Source organism: Adiantum capillus-veneris, chromosome 4 (genome assembly GCF_014529385.1).
Source record: "Adiantum capillus-veneris isolate H3 chromosome 4, ASM1452938v2, whole genome shotgun sequence".
Taxonomy (NCBI): domain Eukaryota; kingdom Viridiplantae; phylum Streptophyta; class Polypodiopsida; order Polypodiales; family Pteridaceae; genus Adiantum; species Adiantum capillus-veneris.
Genome location: NC_140934.1, coordinates 166,511,078 through 166,527,002, shown reverse-complemented (window position 1 = coordinate 166,527,002; position 15,925 = coordinate 166,511,078). Strand labels below are relative to the sequence as shown.

At 46.1% G+C, this 15,925-nt stretch overlaps 2 protein-coding genes across 3 annotated transcripts in view; one reads left to right on the top strand and one right to left on the bottom strand.

Moving 5' to 3' along the window:
• Positions 1 to 15,925, bottom strand: part of LOC147460314 (phospholipase A I-like protein) — a 113,268-nt gene that overhangs the window by 30,858 nt on the left and 66,485 nt on the right. For both annotated transcript variants that reach the window (XM_086511397.1, XM_086511399.1), the window contains exons 6-9: positions 2,044 to 2,289; positions 1,784 to 1,946; positions 1,443 to 1,703; positions 1,227 to 1,348 (exon numbers count right to left, since the gene is read on the bottom strand). In XM_086511397.1, coding sequence (XP_086367523.1) covers positions 1,227 to 1,348; positions 1,443 to 1,703; positions 1,784 to 1,946; positions 2,044 to 2,289 — 792 coding nt within the window. The remainder of the gene's footprint in view (positions 1 to 1,226; positions 1,349 to 1,442; positions 1,704 to 1,783; positions 1,947 to 2,043; positions 2,290 to 15,925) is intronic.
• Positions 13,498 to 14,923, top strand: LOC147460315 (uncharacterized). Its single transcript, XM_086510001.1, has one exon. It carries the CDS (start codon positions 14,091 to 14,093, stop codon positions 14,802 to 14,804), a length of 714 nt encoding a protein of 237 aa, XP_086366127.1. The 5' UTR covers positions 13,498 to 14,090; the 3' UTR covers positions 14,805 to 14,923.

Here is a 15,925-nt window from a genome sequence, read left to right as displayed (position 1 = left end):
TGCCCGACAGAATGGGACCACAGGCGGAGGCAGTTCTAGCGGCACCCAGACGGGATGTTGCCATTATAGTTGTCATTGGCAAACTTCGTTCGCATTGTCAAGGGTATTTAGGGCACGATGACTTTTACATCATGCCTAGAAATCCTTGGGTACCACAAGAACAACGCCGTGGTTGATTATCGAGCTAAAAAAGCTACTTTGACGAATGAGAAGGGCAAGAAAATTGTATCGGCTTCGGCCATTTCCAAATTAATGAAATCCAATCTTTTCGTTTACTCGATCTACTTGAAAGAACTGAATGATGAACAACGAACCAATATGTCTGAATTGGATAAGGAACGACAAGAATTCTGCACACACAGGCTGATTGTCTCTCTGAACGCCCACCAGGCGAGTTACCTCCACCTCGTCCTGAGAACCATACAATTGATTTAATTCCTGGAAGTACACCACCGAACCGGCCACCCTATTGAGTTAGCCAAGCCCAGAATGAAGAAATAATGAATCAAGTAAAAGAACATCTAGAAAAGGGTCTCATCCAACCTAGCACATCACCTTTCTGTTCTCCGGTATTGCTAGTACTAAAGAAAGACGGATCTTGGGGAATGTGCATTGACTATAGAGCTCTCAATAAAATCGCCATCAAGAACCAATTCCCTATCCCAAGAATCGATGATGATCTAAAGAGAGGATATCATCAAATATCAGCAGCAGTCGCAGTTGTGTGTACCTCGGGTCTATCCATTGGGCATGTCAATTCTATGCCCGACCACCCTTGGTCACTTGTTAAAACAAACCCATTTGGGGCTTTTCCCCAGTCGGCCTCGGTGCCACATCTGGAGGACTATTTCCCAAAGCAGATGAAGGGCTATCTTTTGCAGAGCGATGTTCCTACTGCAAAGGCAGAATCAAAAGGCGATCTCTACTCAGGACGGGTTTCACAAAGGAGCGAGGGCAAAACTATTAGCTCTAGGGTGCCACTATGAAAGACAGTTCAATCCTTTGTCCAAGAAAAAGGGAGCAGCTGAAGTTCCAATTGCTTCTCAGATCAAGGTTTGGACTATAAAAGCAGAATTGTCACTTAGCATTACCTTGCACACCCTACAAGTGGATTACTAAATAAATATATCACTCATCCAAGAAAAAGCAAGCATAAACTATAAAAGCAGACTGTCACTATTCCTTCATTGACTCATCTACGACAGACAAAGCTTAGATAACATTACCTTAGATCCATGCACAACAACTCTGAAACTTTGCGAAGAGCTCTTGTATAGCTGATCAAGTTTTTCTCTCCAAGTTGCAGCTTCGCTATCTTTTGGTGTTGGTTCGGCAAATACCAACTTTCCTGCAAGAAATCACAAAATAAATACATGAGGATCCTTGACAGTCTCTAAATCTATAGGATAAAGCCAAACAGTAGAAGTTTAAATTAGTGTCACCTAGCTTTGTGTAAATTTCTTCACATTCATCAAGTGTCATCCGTTTGATTCCTAAGGCTACTGCAAGCATGCCACCAGTTGATGTGCCACAGATAAGATCAAATAATTCGTGAATGCGTTTGCCAGTTCCTGCTTCCAATCTTCGAAGCATCTGAACGGTTGCCAGCCCCCTCATTCCCCCTCCATCCATGGATAAAATGCAAAGACCTCGTTTTCCCACCATTCTTCCCCTAACAGCTCGGCGCAGGTATTCATTTTCACCTAGACACGTAAATTGCTCAGAGGATTGCAATCAACAAGCCACTTGCAAAATTAAACCGCGTGTATTTGGCTAACCATACCAAATATTGCAAGAGCTCTAACAGCTGCTTTGGAAACTAACAAAGTCGAAACAGCTGAGAGATGAAGTAGCATCTCACGCAGGCTCCCAGATGAAGCAAGTCGACTCCTGTTTTCCCGACAAAATGCTAGATTTCCAACTGCTAACAGGGCATAATGTTGAACCTACTCCAGGAAGAAAAAGATTACCTGACTTTTTAATCTTCTGTAGGAGGTAATGGAAAAAACCGAGCTGCTAACTTCCAGTAACAACACAGCTTACCTCAGGCTTTTTATGTGCACAAAGCATCTTCAAATGTTTCAAAAGATCCTTTGTTAGCATTCTTGAAGCAACAGCATCTGAAGCAAAAGCAAGATTCACAAGAACACGAAGTATCGAAATGAGAGGATCATCAGCTGATGCCTTTAAGACCACTTCAATAGGCTGCATTATATCAGCCTTCATCAAAATCAAGGCCATTGAAGCATCCAAGGCAAGTGAAGACAATGTCAAACATGCCTGCTCAACCTGCATCAAAGAAAGGACAAAAAAACTCAGCAAACGTACAGATATCCACAAAAGGACCAGAAAAAAGAAGTTGAAGAGAGAGGAGTGGAGCGAAGCTTCTGTGCGATACCCTAGCTCACCTCAGCTCCCTGCTGTGCCTTTCTCCCCTGCTGCGTTCGCCACTCACCCCATGTCACACTCCCACATTCATCCCTCTCCACGCTGCTGCTGCTCGCACCCACATACATAACTGGCTCCCACTCGCCCTGCTGTTCGCCAGAGCCTCCTGCTCACTTCTAGCTGCTGCAGCCACATCCTCCTGCAGCCTGCAGCCTATCCAGCCGCATTCACCCTGCCCACCCGTAACCTTGCAGCCAGCCAGATGCTGTAGCAGCAGCTCATCACCCACTCACACTTGCCCGTTAACACACGCACGGTCATTTTGAGGTTTGAGTTTGGGACAGAAAGGAAAGACTTGGGTTGAGTCTCAACAAGATTCCTCAGGTAGGTTCTCTATTTGTAGGTCAATGGTCTCTTTGAGGGCATAGAAGAGCCTCGGTCCTCCAATAACGCACAATGCGGTGTCCTTGTTGGACACTCAATATTTTGCACATAGAACGAGTCTGACCAAAGAAATGTTTGGGAAAAAGAGAAACAAGACAGTTCTTCATTTAAATGCCTTGATTCGTTACAAAAACCTTTGACTATAAACAGGTCAGTACCATAATCTTTCACCTGTTTCAAGTCTACATTTTTGTCATCATCTTCAATACTCTTTCAATCAAGAGCACAACCAAGAGTACCATCAGTACCCAGTTCAGGGGCAGCAGCACCTCACCAGTCTTGGCGTTTCTGCATCTCCTGGCCTTTGCATTTCCAGTAGCATCCCTTGCATTTTTGCTCAGCATCAGCCTACTGTACCAGATTCAGCCCGCAGTACCAGATCAGCCCCAGCGTTAGTTATTTTCAGTGCTTCAGCATACAGCCATGTAGCGTTTTTGAATCAGATCAGCCATCAGCTCAGCCAGTATTTTCAGTTTTCAGCCCTTAGCCTCGCAGATCCAAGTACCTACAGCAAGATCCCATCAGCATCTCAGCATCTAGGACAGCATTTGTGCAATCTAAAGCAAATGCCTCTCTAGCGATAGAGAGGGGAGCCCTTGAAGGGGGTTTGGAACCCCATCCGGTGTTAGTCTTCTTCTCTCTCTATCACTCACAAAACCTTCACTCACATATCATTCTCTTCTCTCTTCAGTCTATTGCACATCTCTCACATGAAGTAAACGGAACCTCTTATGCAGTAAAAGAAACCTTGAGTACACACCGAGCAGTCATCCTGAGCATTCACCATCAATCACTTCCGCTGCACATTACATTGGTATCAAAGCTCTTTGGTAGTGTTCGACATCATCACTCAAGAAAAGAACTTAAAGAATCTCTCTCAGATTTATTTTGTCAAAGAATCTTTGTGTCACTGCCCAAGACTTCTTAGCCACTCTCACCCTGAGTCCATCGCGCATCGGGCGTGCTCCTGTCTTCATCACTCTGTCTTAAGGGCCATTAAGCCATAAAGAACCATAGAAAAATTTTACCTTGTTTGAGATTGCACGTAACCCAAGACCAGTTCGGCGTGTCCATCCCTCTAATCTGTGTTTTTGAAGAGTGGCAAGCAACACAGAAAAGAAGGGCTTGACAGCCTGTAACGATCCGGGCACCATGTGCCAATGGAAAGGAAGAAAAGAACAGACTAAACAACTTTAAGCACTTCAAATAACTAAACTGCAAGAGATGCACGCCATACGAGACGCGGAGTGGCGGAGTTCCATCCCAAGAGCACACTGGCCCCAACCAAACATTGGCACCCCTTTCGGTATTTCTTTATATTGCTTGAACTCAGTAAAATGTCGGTACTCGCGCTTTGCATCTTCACCCGGAGGAGTGCCAGAGTATAAGCCCTCTGCACATATTTAAAGGCCCTTGGCCCTTCAAAAGCAATTTACATGAAAAGCTTACAAGCCTGAAAGCATCTGCTCTCCCATCCTGGCAACGCGTGAAAAAACGGAATACCATACAATTGCCAAGTCATCAACTAAAGCACGAATCGTGGGTGTTCGTACAGCCTGTCAGTGCGAATTACGAGCAGTCCATACAGATGTTGCCACATCAGCAATTCGCTACGCAATCTCTTTTAGTGTGTGTAGGGGCCCTGCTTTATTTATTATGGGCCCCATCAGACACATACGAAGCACCTCTAGCGTTGGTATTTCTTTTGTGGCTTGCGAGTCGCTAGTTTCACGAAGGAAATTCAAGTTTATATCACAGTTTTGGCAAGCACTCTTTGGAAAGTGTGACATTCTGTGACATTTTTTATCTACATTTCACCCACAGTCTTTTAGGACGCATATTCCATTACCCGTTATGGAAAGATGTTCTACGAATTTGCAGTTGCCTAACTCATGGTCAATGCACACCATTTTCTATGTTTTTTGGTTGACATTGTTTTAGGGAGATCTCCCAATAGAGATTCTTGAAGAGGACCAACACGAGATCGTAGACGAAGTTGAAGACATGGAGCCAGTGCAAATTATTCTGCATTGCTTTGCTTTTGGCGCAGCTCAAAGAAGCAAGTATTACAATCCTTTTTGAACTTCAAGTATCATGGCACCCATGCAGCAAAGTGGGCTGACAAAGATTTCTTTGCAAATTCTCCGGGAAGCCATGTAGCTCGGTACCAGTACCTCACCTTGAAAAGGGGGGAGGAAGTCACGTGCACATCTAACCCTATGTGCATGTGGACAAGCTTTAACTCCTCCTTTGTTTAGGACAGCCTAGTAAGTGTTCTGGCACCCTTGTGAGCCTGGACATGCATGTCCAGGCACTTCAGATTGATTGATACCCTCTGATTGCACATGAGCACAGCCAATGTCTGTTAGGTGTGCAAAGTCTTCCCAAAGCATAGTATTAGTACCTAATCTAGGTAGTTCATCACATATGAAGCACCTCTTAAAATAGGTTCTTTAACTTATCATTATGTGACTTTTTTTGGCAAGTCGTGGGGTAGCCCTCCTCAACCCAACACTTTTGCCCTATATAAGTGACCCTAGGTCACTTCTCCAAGCATCATTTGGTACCATCAATACCCACTTCAAGGGCCACAGCATCTCATGAGTCTTGGCGTTTCTGCATCTTTTGGCGTTTGCATCTCCAGTAACATCCCTCGCGTTTTTGCCCACCATTAGCCTACAGTACCGGATTCAGCCTCAATACCAGATCAGCCCCAACGTTATTATTTTTCAACCCTTCAACATACAGCCATGTAGGTTTTTGCAACAAATCAGCCATTACAAATTTCAGCCGTCAATTAAGCCAACGTTTCAGTTTTCAGCCCTTAGCCTCGAAAATCCAAGTACCTACAACAAGATCCTATCGATATCTCATCATCTAGGACCATTGTTTCAAGATTTGTGTGATCTAAAGAAAATACCTCTCTAACGATAGAGGGGGGGGCCTTGGGAGGGGGGTTTGAGACCCCATCCAATGTTAGTCTTCTCTCTCTATCACATCACTCACAGAACCTTCACTCACAGTATCATTCCCTCTTCTCTCTAGTCTATTTGCACATCTCTCATATGAAGCGAAAGGAACCCCCTTATGCAGTAAAAGGAACCTTGAGTACACATTGAGCACTCATCCTAAGCATTCACCATCAATCACTTCCATTGCACATTACATAACCATCCTCCTATTCGTTTGGCAGATTTTTCATCGGGTGTCAGCTTAGGGGTTTCCTGAGACTCACCGGCCTCTGTGGAAGGATCAACCTTCGAGGAGAGGAACTGATAGAGCAACTCTTGCATGCGTTGGTCTCTTTGGGCCTCACGCTCTTGATCCTTAGCTACCCTCTTTTCTTCAGCATCTATACGTCGACCTTCGTGTTCTCTCTCTAGAGCCATTCTTTCCCTTTCCACTACGGCCCACTGAGCCTTCTGTTGTAGCATCATCTCCACCATGGACTTCATCAACACCTCCACAAAGCTAAGTTCAATCTGTGAGACGAGGATAGAGATGGAGGATTTGAGAACAGCCCTCCTAGTGTAAAGATTTCTTCTCCTCCAATTCCACTCTCATCACCTTCATGCAAAGTATCCATCCCGCTTCTGGCGAAAGGCTTTTCTCTTACCTAAGCTCAACTCCTTCCTATGGGTGCACCCCTTGGTGGCCTTGAGTTCAGACCACGGTTTTCTTTTCCCACCTTACGTCGATTGGCCTGCCACAATGTGCAAGGTCTGCTCTATGAGTGGAACAAGGAACGAGGGGAGGCTAGACAAGCCCTTCTTTTTTGGGTTACCTCAACCTACCACTCTTCAAAAACACGCCCAAGTGGTCTTCGGTTTGTTACGTGCAATGTCGAACAAGCAAAAAACAATCATGTGGTTCTTTATGGCTTTATGGCCTTTAAGAGAGCGATGAAAACAAGAGTGAGCCTGATGTGCAATGAACTAAGGGTGGGAATGGCTAATAAGTCTAGGGCAGGGACACGAAGCTTCTTTGATAAAAAAATTGAGAGAGGTTCTTTAGGTTCTTTGCTTGATTGATGATACCAAACACTACCAAAGAGCTCTCATGCCAATGTTATGTGCAGCGGAAGTGATTAAAGGTTATCACTTAGGATGAGTGCTCAGTGCGTACTCAAGGTTCCTTTTATTTCCATGAAGAGATGTGCAATAAACTAGAGAGAGGAGAGAGATTGTGAGTGAAGATTCTGTGAGTGATAAGAGAGAGAGAGAGAGAGAGAGAGAGAGAGAGAGAGAGAGACTTAACACCGGATGGAGTCCCAAACCCCCCTCCAAGGGCCCCCCTCTCTAGAAAGGTATTTGCTTTATATTGCACAAATGCTGGTACAAATGCCGATACAATGGATCTAGCTACTGAGATGTTGATGGGATTTGGCAGTAGATGCTTGCATCTGCGAGGCTAAGGGCTGAAAACTGCAAACAATAATGATGAGGCTTACACGACGAGGCTGTGCCTGAAATCTGAAGGCTGATTTCCTGTGGTGAAAATGCTCGTGCTGAGATCTGCTATCGATGCTATTATGGGGATCTACAACTGCAAGGAGTGCAGGCAAGATGATGATGGGAAAAACACTAGGCTGACACTGCTGCTAATGCTAGTGATGGGCTGAGGGCTAGAAACGTCAAGGAGAATAAAAACGCCATGTTGTACTTGTGCTGGAGTTAGAGCTTGTCCACATGCACATAGGGTTAGATGTGCACGTGACTGGTATCTCACCAGCTGCGAAGAGTGTGAACTATCTCCGTCCAAGTACTGCTGAGTATATCTGCTGAAGTGAAGGCTCACCACCGATAACAAGCAAGCATCTAGCATGCCAAACAAAATTACTGCAACCACAGTGCGAAATGATCTCACGGGGGTGCCTCTCAAAAGCATGTATGGCTGGCTAGATTGATGCGCAGATTACAGGAAATGGGAGTACCCACAGAGCTCATTTGGGGGATCACGGCATTGTACAGATCAGTAGTAGGGCATGTACACACCTCAGAGGGTCTATCTACACTGGTTCACTCCACTATTGGAGTGAAGCAGGGCTGCCCGCTATCTCCTACTCTATTTGGTATGTATGTGGATGAGGTTTCTGACTACGTTGAGAGAGATGGCGATAGAGGTGCACCACTAGTAGGGACATGGATTCCGCTATTGTTATATGCTTATGATATTGTGTTGATCTCCGACTCTCCGGAGGGGATGCAACGTCACTGGGATGCTTTGCATAGGTTTGCCCATGAAAGTGGTTTGTCTGCCAACCTTGGTAAAACCAAGGTCATGGTATTTAATACCACCCCACAGTGGATCAGGAGGTCAGCACCCGCATTCACATATGGCCAGGAGATAGTGGAATATACAGATGCTTACATTTACCTTGGAGTGATTTTTAGTGGACCAGCATTTTCTTTGAGGAGAGCAGCAGAGACTAGATTGACCAGAGCCCATTCGGCATTGGGGAGATTGGAGAGGATGTGTTCATAGGTTCAGTTTCAGGAGCCTCGGACGAAGCTCTGGCTCTTTGACACTTTGGTGGCTTCTGTATTGCTCTATGGAGCTGAGATATGGGGGCCTTCATTGGATCATCACGGGAGAACAGGTCGCACTGATGGATGGGGGGACATGGAGAAGCCTCTGGTCTCTATGATCTCGCGGCTCATTAGAGCCAAGGCTTCAGTACCACGTGCCATTATCTGAGCGGAGCTAGCTGCCCCCCCAGTAGTAGTTGAGGCGCTCATCAGATCTGTTTCCTTCATACACCGCTTGTGGGAACTTCCCAGAGACAAATACGCCCACCTTGCACTTGAGTCCTCTCGACAGTTAGCCAGGCAAGGAGACACAGCATGTTGGTATGGGGAGATGACGTCATGGTTCCAGGCACATGGGTTCAGTATAGACAGATTTCCCCCCTTCCAGTACTCACTGGATGCACCCTCTCTGACTCTCACATGTCCGAGACCACCAAGCTCCTCCGCCAAGACCTAACTCAGCTAGACACCAGGAGGACATGGGTACAGCCAGCACAGGAGCTGGGCACGAAGATGGCTTTCTACAGAGAGCATCTTCTCCAGCTTACGATGGACGGTTTTGTGACGAGGCCTAGATACATGGGACACCCACTTGTTTCATGGGATACGGTGTGCTATTGGCCCGATACACACATCTTCACACCAACTGCGCATCGAGACTGGGAGATACAACGGAGTGCCAGCAGAGGCGAGGACATGCACCCTGTGTGACATGGAGCCTGAGACAGAGTTACACTACACATGCCACTGCCCAGTCTACTACAAGATACGAGGCCGCTTCCACTGCTTGTTCAGAGAGGGCTTTGGACCACTCTCCAGAGTACGAGGATCAGAGATGCTTGATTTGTTTCTGCTCGAGCTGCGCACACACAGAGAGAGCCTGATGAGAGGAGAAGCTAGCCAATTTCAGAGACACATCACAGACTTCTTTAGAGCAGACACTGGACACCCAGAGAAGCTACTACCACACCAGATCTTGTCGCCTCACACCAGAGGCACACTGATCGATCGAGCGACTGAGCTGGGGAGATCCAGACGCCCACGACTGCGGAGGACTACACAGCATCGACGGACGCTACATCAAAGGATTCAGATCACTTTGGCCCGACATGCACGACGCCCGATCAGACTACTGTCCATGGAGGAGATTGATGAGATCCGCCAGCGATTGATTGTGACTTGTGATTTAGCTATCCCAGCTAGCTAGCTGCTTAGTTCAAACCTACCAATTTAGGGTCCCATAGTACTTTTATTTTATCATTTTGTTACTCTGACTTTGTATCATATTCACCACATTGTAACGCTCTGGTCTCATAGGTCATTTTGGCCTTTTGAAGATGTTAATATAACATTTCAGAAGGCCAAAATGGGAAACATGGGAACACGATGCATGTTGAATACCACACATTGAAGGATATGTCAACACTCCCTACGGATGCCATGTACAAAAATGAGGGGACAAGAAGGAGTCGCAGTGATATACCGAGAGGAACTCAAAAAAATGATCACAATTTGCAAGACAGATGCTCATAACCGGTACATATGGATCAAGTTTGACACAAAACCTAAACCTATGTTCATTGCCGGGTGCTACATCCCCCATAGAGAGTCACCATTCTATGGTGCCTTCAATGTAGAGAAGAATTACCCTTTCGAGGATCTGTATGCCGATATCCATGCCTATGCACAAGAAGGGATGATTATGCTTATTGGGGACATGAATGCTCGCATAGCACATGCGCAAATGCAAATGGTGGATCTCATGACACCTCCAATGCTTGAACATAATGAGATACTAGATCCCACATGAGAGATGTTCGAAAGATCTCATTACAAACCCGCAAGGTATTGCATTGCTCAGTATGATGACATCCTTACAACTAATAGCCGTCAATGGAACAAGTAAGTTTGAAAAATCGGGAGAATGCACATGCTACACGGCCAACAAAGGCATGAGTGTTATTGATTATGTATTGATTGCATATGAGGCATCCCATATTGTAAGTAATTTTACAATTGGGAAGAGGTCACCCAATTCGGACCACACCCCAATCCATGTATGGCTACAAGTTCCCACTCAAAAAGCACAAAAACAGCCCCATGCCCGATCATGGACATACAAAATGCAAGTGGACAAGAAAAGAATGTATGCAGAACATCTAGACAAGGCACTTGCTCATGTACCCATGCCATCACACATTGAACAAACATGGCCAATTTTCAAACAAGCTCTATGTGATGCCGTGGAACAAACAATGGGAAAAACGCATCGGCGAGGAAATCATGTTAAAGGGCTACCGCATAACCCATGGTTTGATGAAGAGTGCAAGTATGTCAAAAAACAATTGTGGGCACTGTCAACGACGAACACGGAATGGGAAATTCTATCAAAAGACTACACAAATCTCAAGAGGCGGAAAAGAAGAAACTATGAGCTACGCACGGAGACACAAGCCATAGCCAACTTCAAGAAAAATCCCAAAAAGGAATGGCTGAAAATAAAAGGACGGAGACATGACATTATGGGGGACATAAGCTCAGATGACATGTACATGTATGTGGAACAACTATATGTGCATAATAATGCGGAAGAAATGCCACATGCAAACCGATCTCCATGCCCAAGACCACTTTGATTCCGAAACAGTTAAAAAAGGCATACAGAAACTTGCAAATGGGAAAGCTCCGGACATACTACACTTGAACTCAGAAATGCTTAAATGGTCAGGTATGAGAGCCAGAGAGTGGATACATAGAATGCTAAACCAAGCCATTGTTCAAGGGCTACCCGAGGATTGGCAAAAGAACTGGATCAAAGCACTTTACAAAAAAGGGGATGTAAATCAGCCTACCAACTACCGTACCATTATGGTAGGATCTTGCATGGCAAAGCTTTTGGGAAGCATCTTAGAACAAAGCATAAGCACATGGGCAGAGACAAATGGAAAACGAGCAAAAGAACAAGCAGGTTTTCGACCAAAACATAGCACCATTGATCACCTTGTTTCACTCAGGGTATTAATGGAAGAGAGTCGGTTAAAGGGAAAAACATTATACTGTTGCTTTGTAGATTTCACTAAAGCCTTTGACACGGTCCCGAGAATGGGTATATGGAAAAGGATGGAATGCATAAAAGTACCGATGCATCTCAGGAGTGCGGTAGCACGTCTCTATGACAGAGTCATATGTCAACTAAAAACGCACGAAGGGCTGTCCAAAGCTTTCTCGAGCAACATGGGGGTCAAACAAGGATGCCCTCTCTCCCCTACACTTTTTGGATTGTGCATTGATCAAATAGAAAGCTTCCTCCCTCAACTAGAAGGGGATGAACCAGCCATCGGGATGCTTACACTTCTCATGCTCATCTATGCAGACGATGTGGCTCTTTTCGCCCATGACATTACAGCTCTACAGAAATTGGTCGATGCGTTACATGCTTTTTGTGAAAATGTGGGTCTATCAATCAATGTAGACAAAACAAAGTTCATGATTGTAAAGAGTCGTAAGATGGATATCCACGCCCCCCTCATGGATCAAGGGAAACAAATTGAGAAAGTCGACAGTTTCAAGTACTTGGGGATTGACATCCCGTGCAACTATGCTTGGGGACAATCCGCACATAATAGAATTGACATCGGCCATGCCAAGTACTATCAATTTGAAAACATGTGCACACAAAGGAGCATAAAAAGATGGGAGATAAAAGCGACCATTTTTGAGACATGCGTAGTGCAAGCCATCCTCTACGGAGTGGAAATCTGGGGAGCAAGCATTTCAGCCCACACATGGAATGAAATTGAAAAAATTCAGAAAAAGTTTCTATATCGACACATGGGGGTCAAAAAGACGACACCATACTCCGTGCTACTCTTGGAGACAAGCAAGAGACCACTAGAAATGAAAGCATTGCAAAAAATGTACACGTATATCATGAAGGTCAAAGCGATGCCTACTACTCGAATCCCCCGCATTGCATGGGAAACAGGATGTGCGCCGCAAAAGACAAAAAAAAAAAAGCAAATTTCTGTCATCGAGCCTCGTACAGGACATTAAGAAATGGTTCGCTAAATGGAATGTAGAGACATATGTGGACATGCTTATTGAGGAGGGCAAGGAGGGAGAACACATGCTGAATTTTGAAATTGCATTACTAAATAGCCTCCACACCAAGTGGAAGACAACGCAACACCGCTCGAAATTTGAATACTATTGCAAGCATGTCAACACAAAGTATTGGGAAGGCTATAGCACAAACCCAATGGAAGCTCAGGCCCACATACGAACACCCATGCCCCACATGGCACGAAGAGCCATCTCTTTGATGTGCACAAGGTCACATGCTCAAAATAGAAACAAAGGGTTGGCTGAAAATTGATGCTTCTAAACGGATATGCACATCATGTACAATGCAAGCTCCCGAAGATGAAGCACATGTGACATTGGAATGCCCAGAATACGCTCACATCCGGGCTAATTTTCAACCACTTCTAAGCGGTTGCTCTACCTTTGCGGACCTCTTATCCAAGACAGACCCCTCCCCTACAACTCTCGGAACATACCTCACCCGCATACTTGAGCATCAAAAGACACTCATAGGAACACAAAAAGAGAATAACACACACCCCCGTGAGGGGAGACTATGTATCACTTTGAGGTCCCATGGGTCATTTCTGGCACCCCGCGGACCTTAATACCAAATCAAATCAAATCTCTCTCAACCCTAGCGTCTCGTCGTCTTCGTTCCTCAGCCTCAGCCCACCCCTGGGCAAGGGGCCCTGTGGTTTTCTTTTTTTTTGTGGGGTGGGGGGGGGGGGCACGAATAGACAGTCAACCATGCTCCCGCTCCACGGCCCTGCTCGCGCTCCAAACAGAGTTGGCCCTGCTCGCGCTCGTGCACCAGTCGGATTCGCTCTCCACAGGTTCACGCACTTCTGTAGGCCTCAACCCCAAACAGACTCAGCACGGCCAGTTTCAAGACAGAATCGATTGCAAAGAGATTCTTCAGTGATGACTTGCAGCGTTATCTCTCTCTCTCTCTCTCTCTCTCTCTCTCTCTCTCTCTCTCTCTCTCTCTCTCTCTCTCTCTCTCTCTCTCTCTCTAGCCCGTAACCCTAGCGCAGACTAGAGCAGACCAACATCGTCTACCTCAGCCCCCCCCTGGGCGAAGGGCTGCCCTGGGGGAGGCGTTAAGCTTTAGCCTAGCCCCCCTCAACAGCCCACGCAGCTCTGTGCGAAGCTCTGCCCCAGCCCTGCGAGGACGGCCTCAGTCCGGGTTCCGGACTCAGCCCTACGAAGTACAGCAGGCCGCGGTGCCCTTCGGCAGGGAGAGATTCCAAGCATTGTGCACCCTTGCAGGGGCGAGCACACCCGCAACACGGGCTTCCACTCTACGCTGTTGTTTTTCGACAGGGGAGGCGTCTGCAGGTCCCGATACACTCGGAAAAAAAAAAAACTTTTCAAAGGTGGTTGTAGCCTTGGGCATTAGAGAGGTTTTTCCGGCACTGGTTTTTGGTTTTCGGCTTCAGCCCTGCGAAGTACAGCAGGTCGTGGTGCCCTCCAGAAGATACTCGACACAGTTAAATCTGCATGTCACGACACAGTTCAAGCCTTCTCACAGTTCTGAAGTTCATAACTTTTTCAAAGGTTGAAGCCTTGAGCATTCTCAAAGGGTTTTCCCTCTAGAATTTGCGAGTCAGTGGTTGGTTCGCTTTTATCCCCTCAAGCACAGGGATGGCTACTCCAAAGACCCCCGCCAAAACAAGACCGAGTTTTGCAACAGTGCTGGCAGCCCCTAGCAAACTTGATCGCATCACGCAGTTGCAAGCAACTCTTGATCGAGTCTTGGAGGAAAACTTTGAGCTCAAATCTCGCCTGTGCAAATTAGAAGAACAATTCAAGTCTATGGCTGACCTCACCACTGACAAGGTAAAGGAGGTTGAGGCAAAGGTTAGCCAAGTTCACTCAACAACCATTGCCCAAGTAAAGACGTGTGTAACAAAGGAAATCTCCGAACAAAAATCTCAAGAAGATAATGCTCTCAAGGTACGCATCGGTGGGCTCCCCTTACAGTGGTGCACTGTTGAGGACACCCTTGAAGAGGCAATCATCAAACTTAACAACATTATTGAGCCAATCAACATCAAGTCAGAGAATGTCACTTGGATCAATGATACACATCGTCATGTGCGTCCCGAGCATTGTGTTCTTACCTTCAAGAACAAAGAGGAGCGGGTGAAGTTTCTACGTCAGTCCCGCCTTCTCAAAGAAACCAAGCTTTGGATTGCAGAAGAATTGACCATGAATCAACTCAAGAGTAAAGCGAGTGAGCTTAAGAAGGTGCATGAAGTGCGTAAGCAAGGAAAATGGGCAATCTATCGAGGTGGCAAAGCGATCATCCAGGAATTCCGAAATCCCAAACCAGCTCTCCCCCCCGCCGACCCTTAGGTTTTTGTTTGTATTCTCCTACCCTACCCTCTTGATGGACCCTCAGTCCTTAACAGATATGTATCAGCACACACTGAGAATGAATCGTTGTAATGTTGTGTTCTTGGTCCCATAGGTCATATATGACCTCCGTGGACGATAATCCAATCTATCTATCTCTCTCTCTCTCTCTCTCTCTCTCTCTCTCTCTCTCTCTCTCTCTCTCTCTCTCTCTCTCTCTCTCTCTCTCTCTCTCCATTAAACGGGTGGTGAACCTAACAACATAGCACCTGTGTTAAGAATAAACAAGCAGATTAGCAGATTATCACCAGACAAGTACCATGTCTTCCCTTGGTACCCCAACACCCACACGCAAGAGCTTTCTTGCGATGGCGGTTGCACCAAGGAAAGACCCCCTTGCCCGCCAAGATGCACGGATCACAGCTTTGGAGGCTCAGATTCAAGAGCTCATCAAGGAGAACGAAATACTCAAGCAACGAGTGCACAAGCTTGAGGACAAACAGGCAGTAGAGAGCCAAGCTCTACTTGCAAAAACAAACGCAGTCGAACCCTCCCTCAGAGACAGTCAAGGAAGTTCAAAAGGAAGTTCACAAGGTGACACATACAAAGATCGACACCACGATACACGCGGCCTTACAAGAATGCAGAAAACAAGAATCTCTAGGTCTTCAAGTTAGAATCGGGGGGCTCCACACACCATGGTGCACCGAGGAGGACACACTTGAAGATGCAATCACCAAGCTCAACGACATTCTTCAACCCATCCACATCAAGCCTGAAATCATTTCTTGGATAAACGACACACTTCGACATGTTCCACTCAAGCAGTGCATCCTCACATTCAAGGACAAAGAGGAGCGAACAAAGCTATTACGACAATCCCGCCTTCTCAAAGGAAAAAGAACTGACTACAAATCAGCTCAAGGCTAAGGCAAGCGAACTCAAGAAGATGCACGATGCTCGTAAAGAATGCAAATGGGCAGTCTATCAAGGCGGACAAGCCATCATTCAAGAATTTCGATCTCCCAAACCAGCCCCCTCCCCACCTAACCCTCCCTAGGCTTTTTCCTTTTGCTTTTCTTTCCCTCTCTTTTATCCATACATTTACACTAGAGACTGAC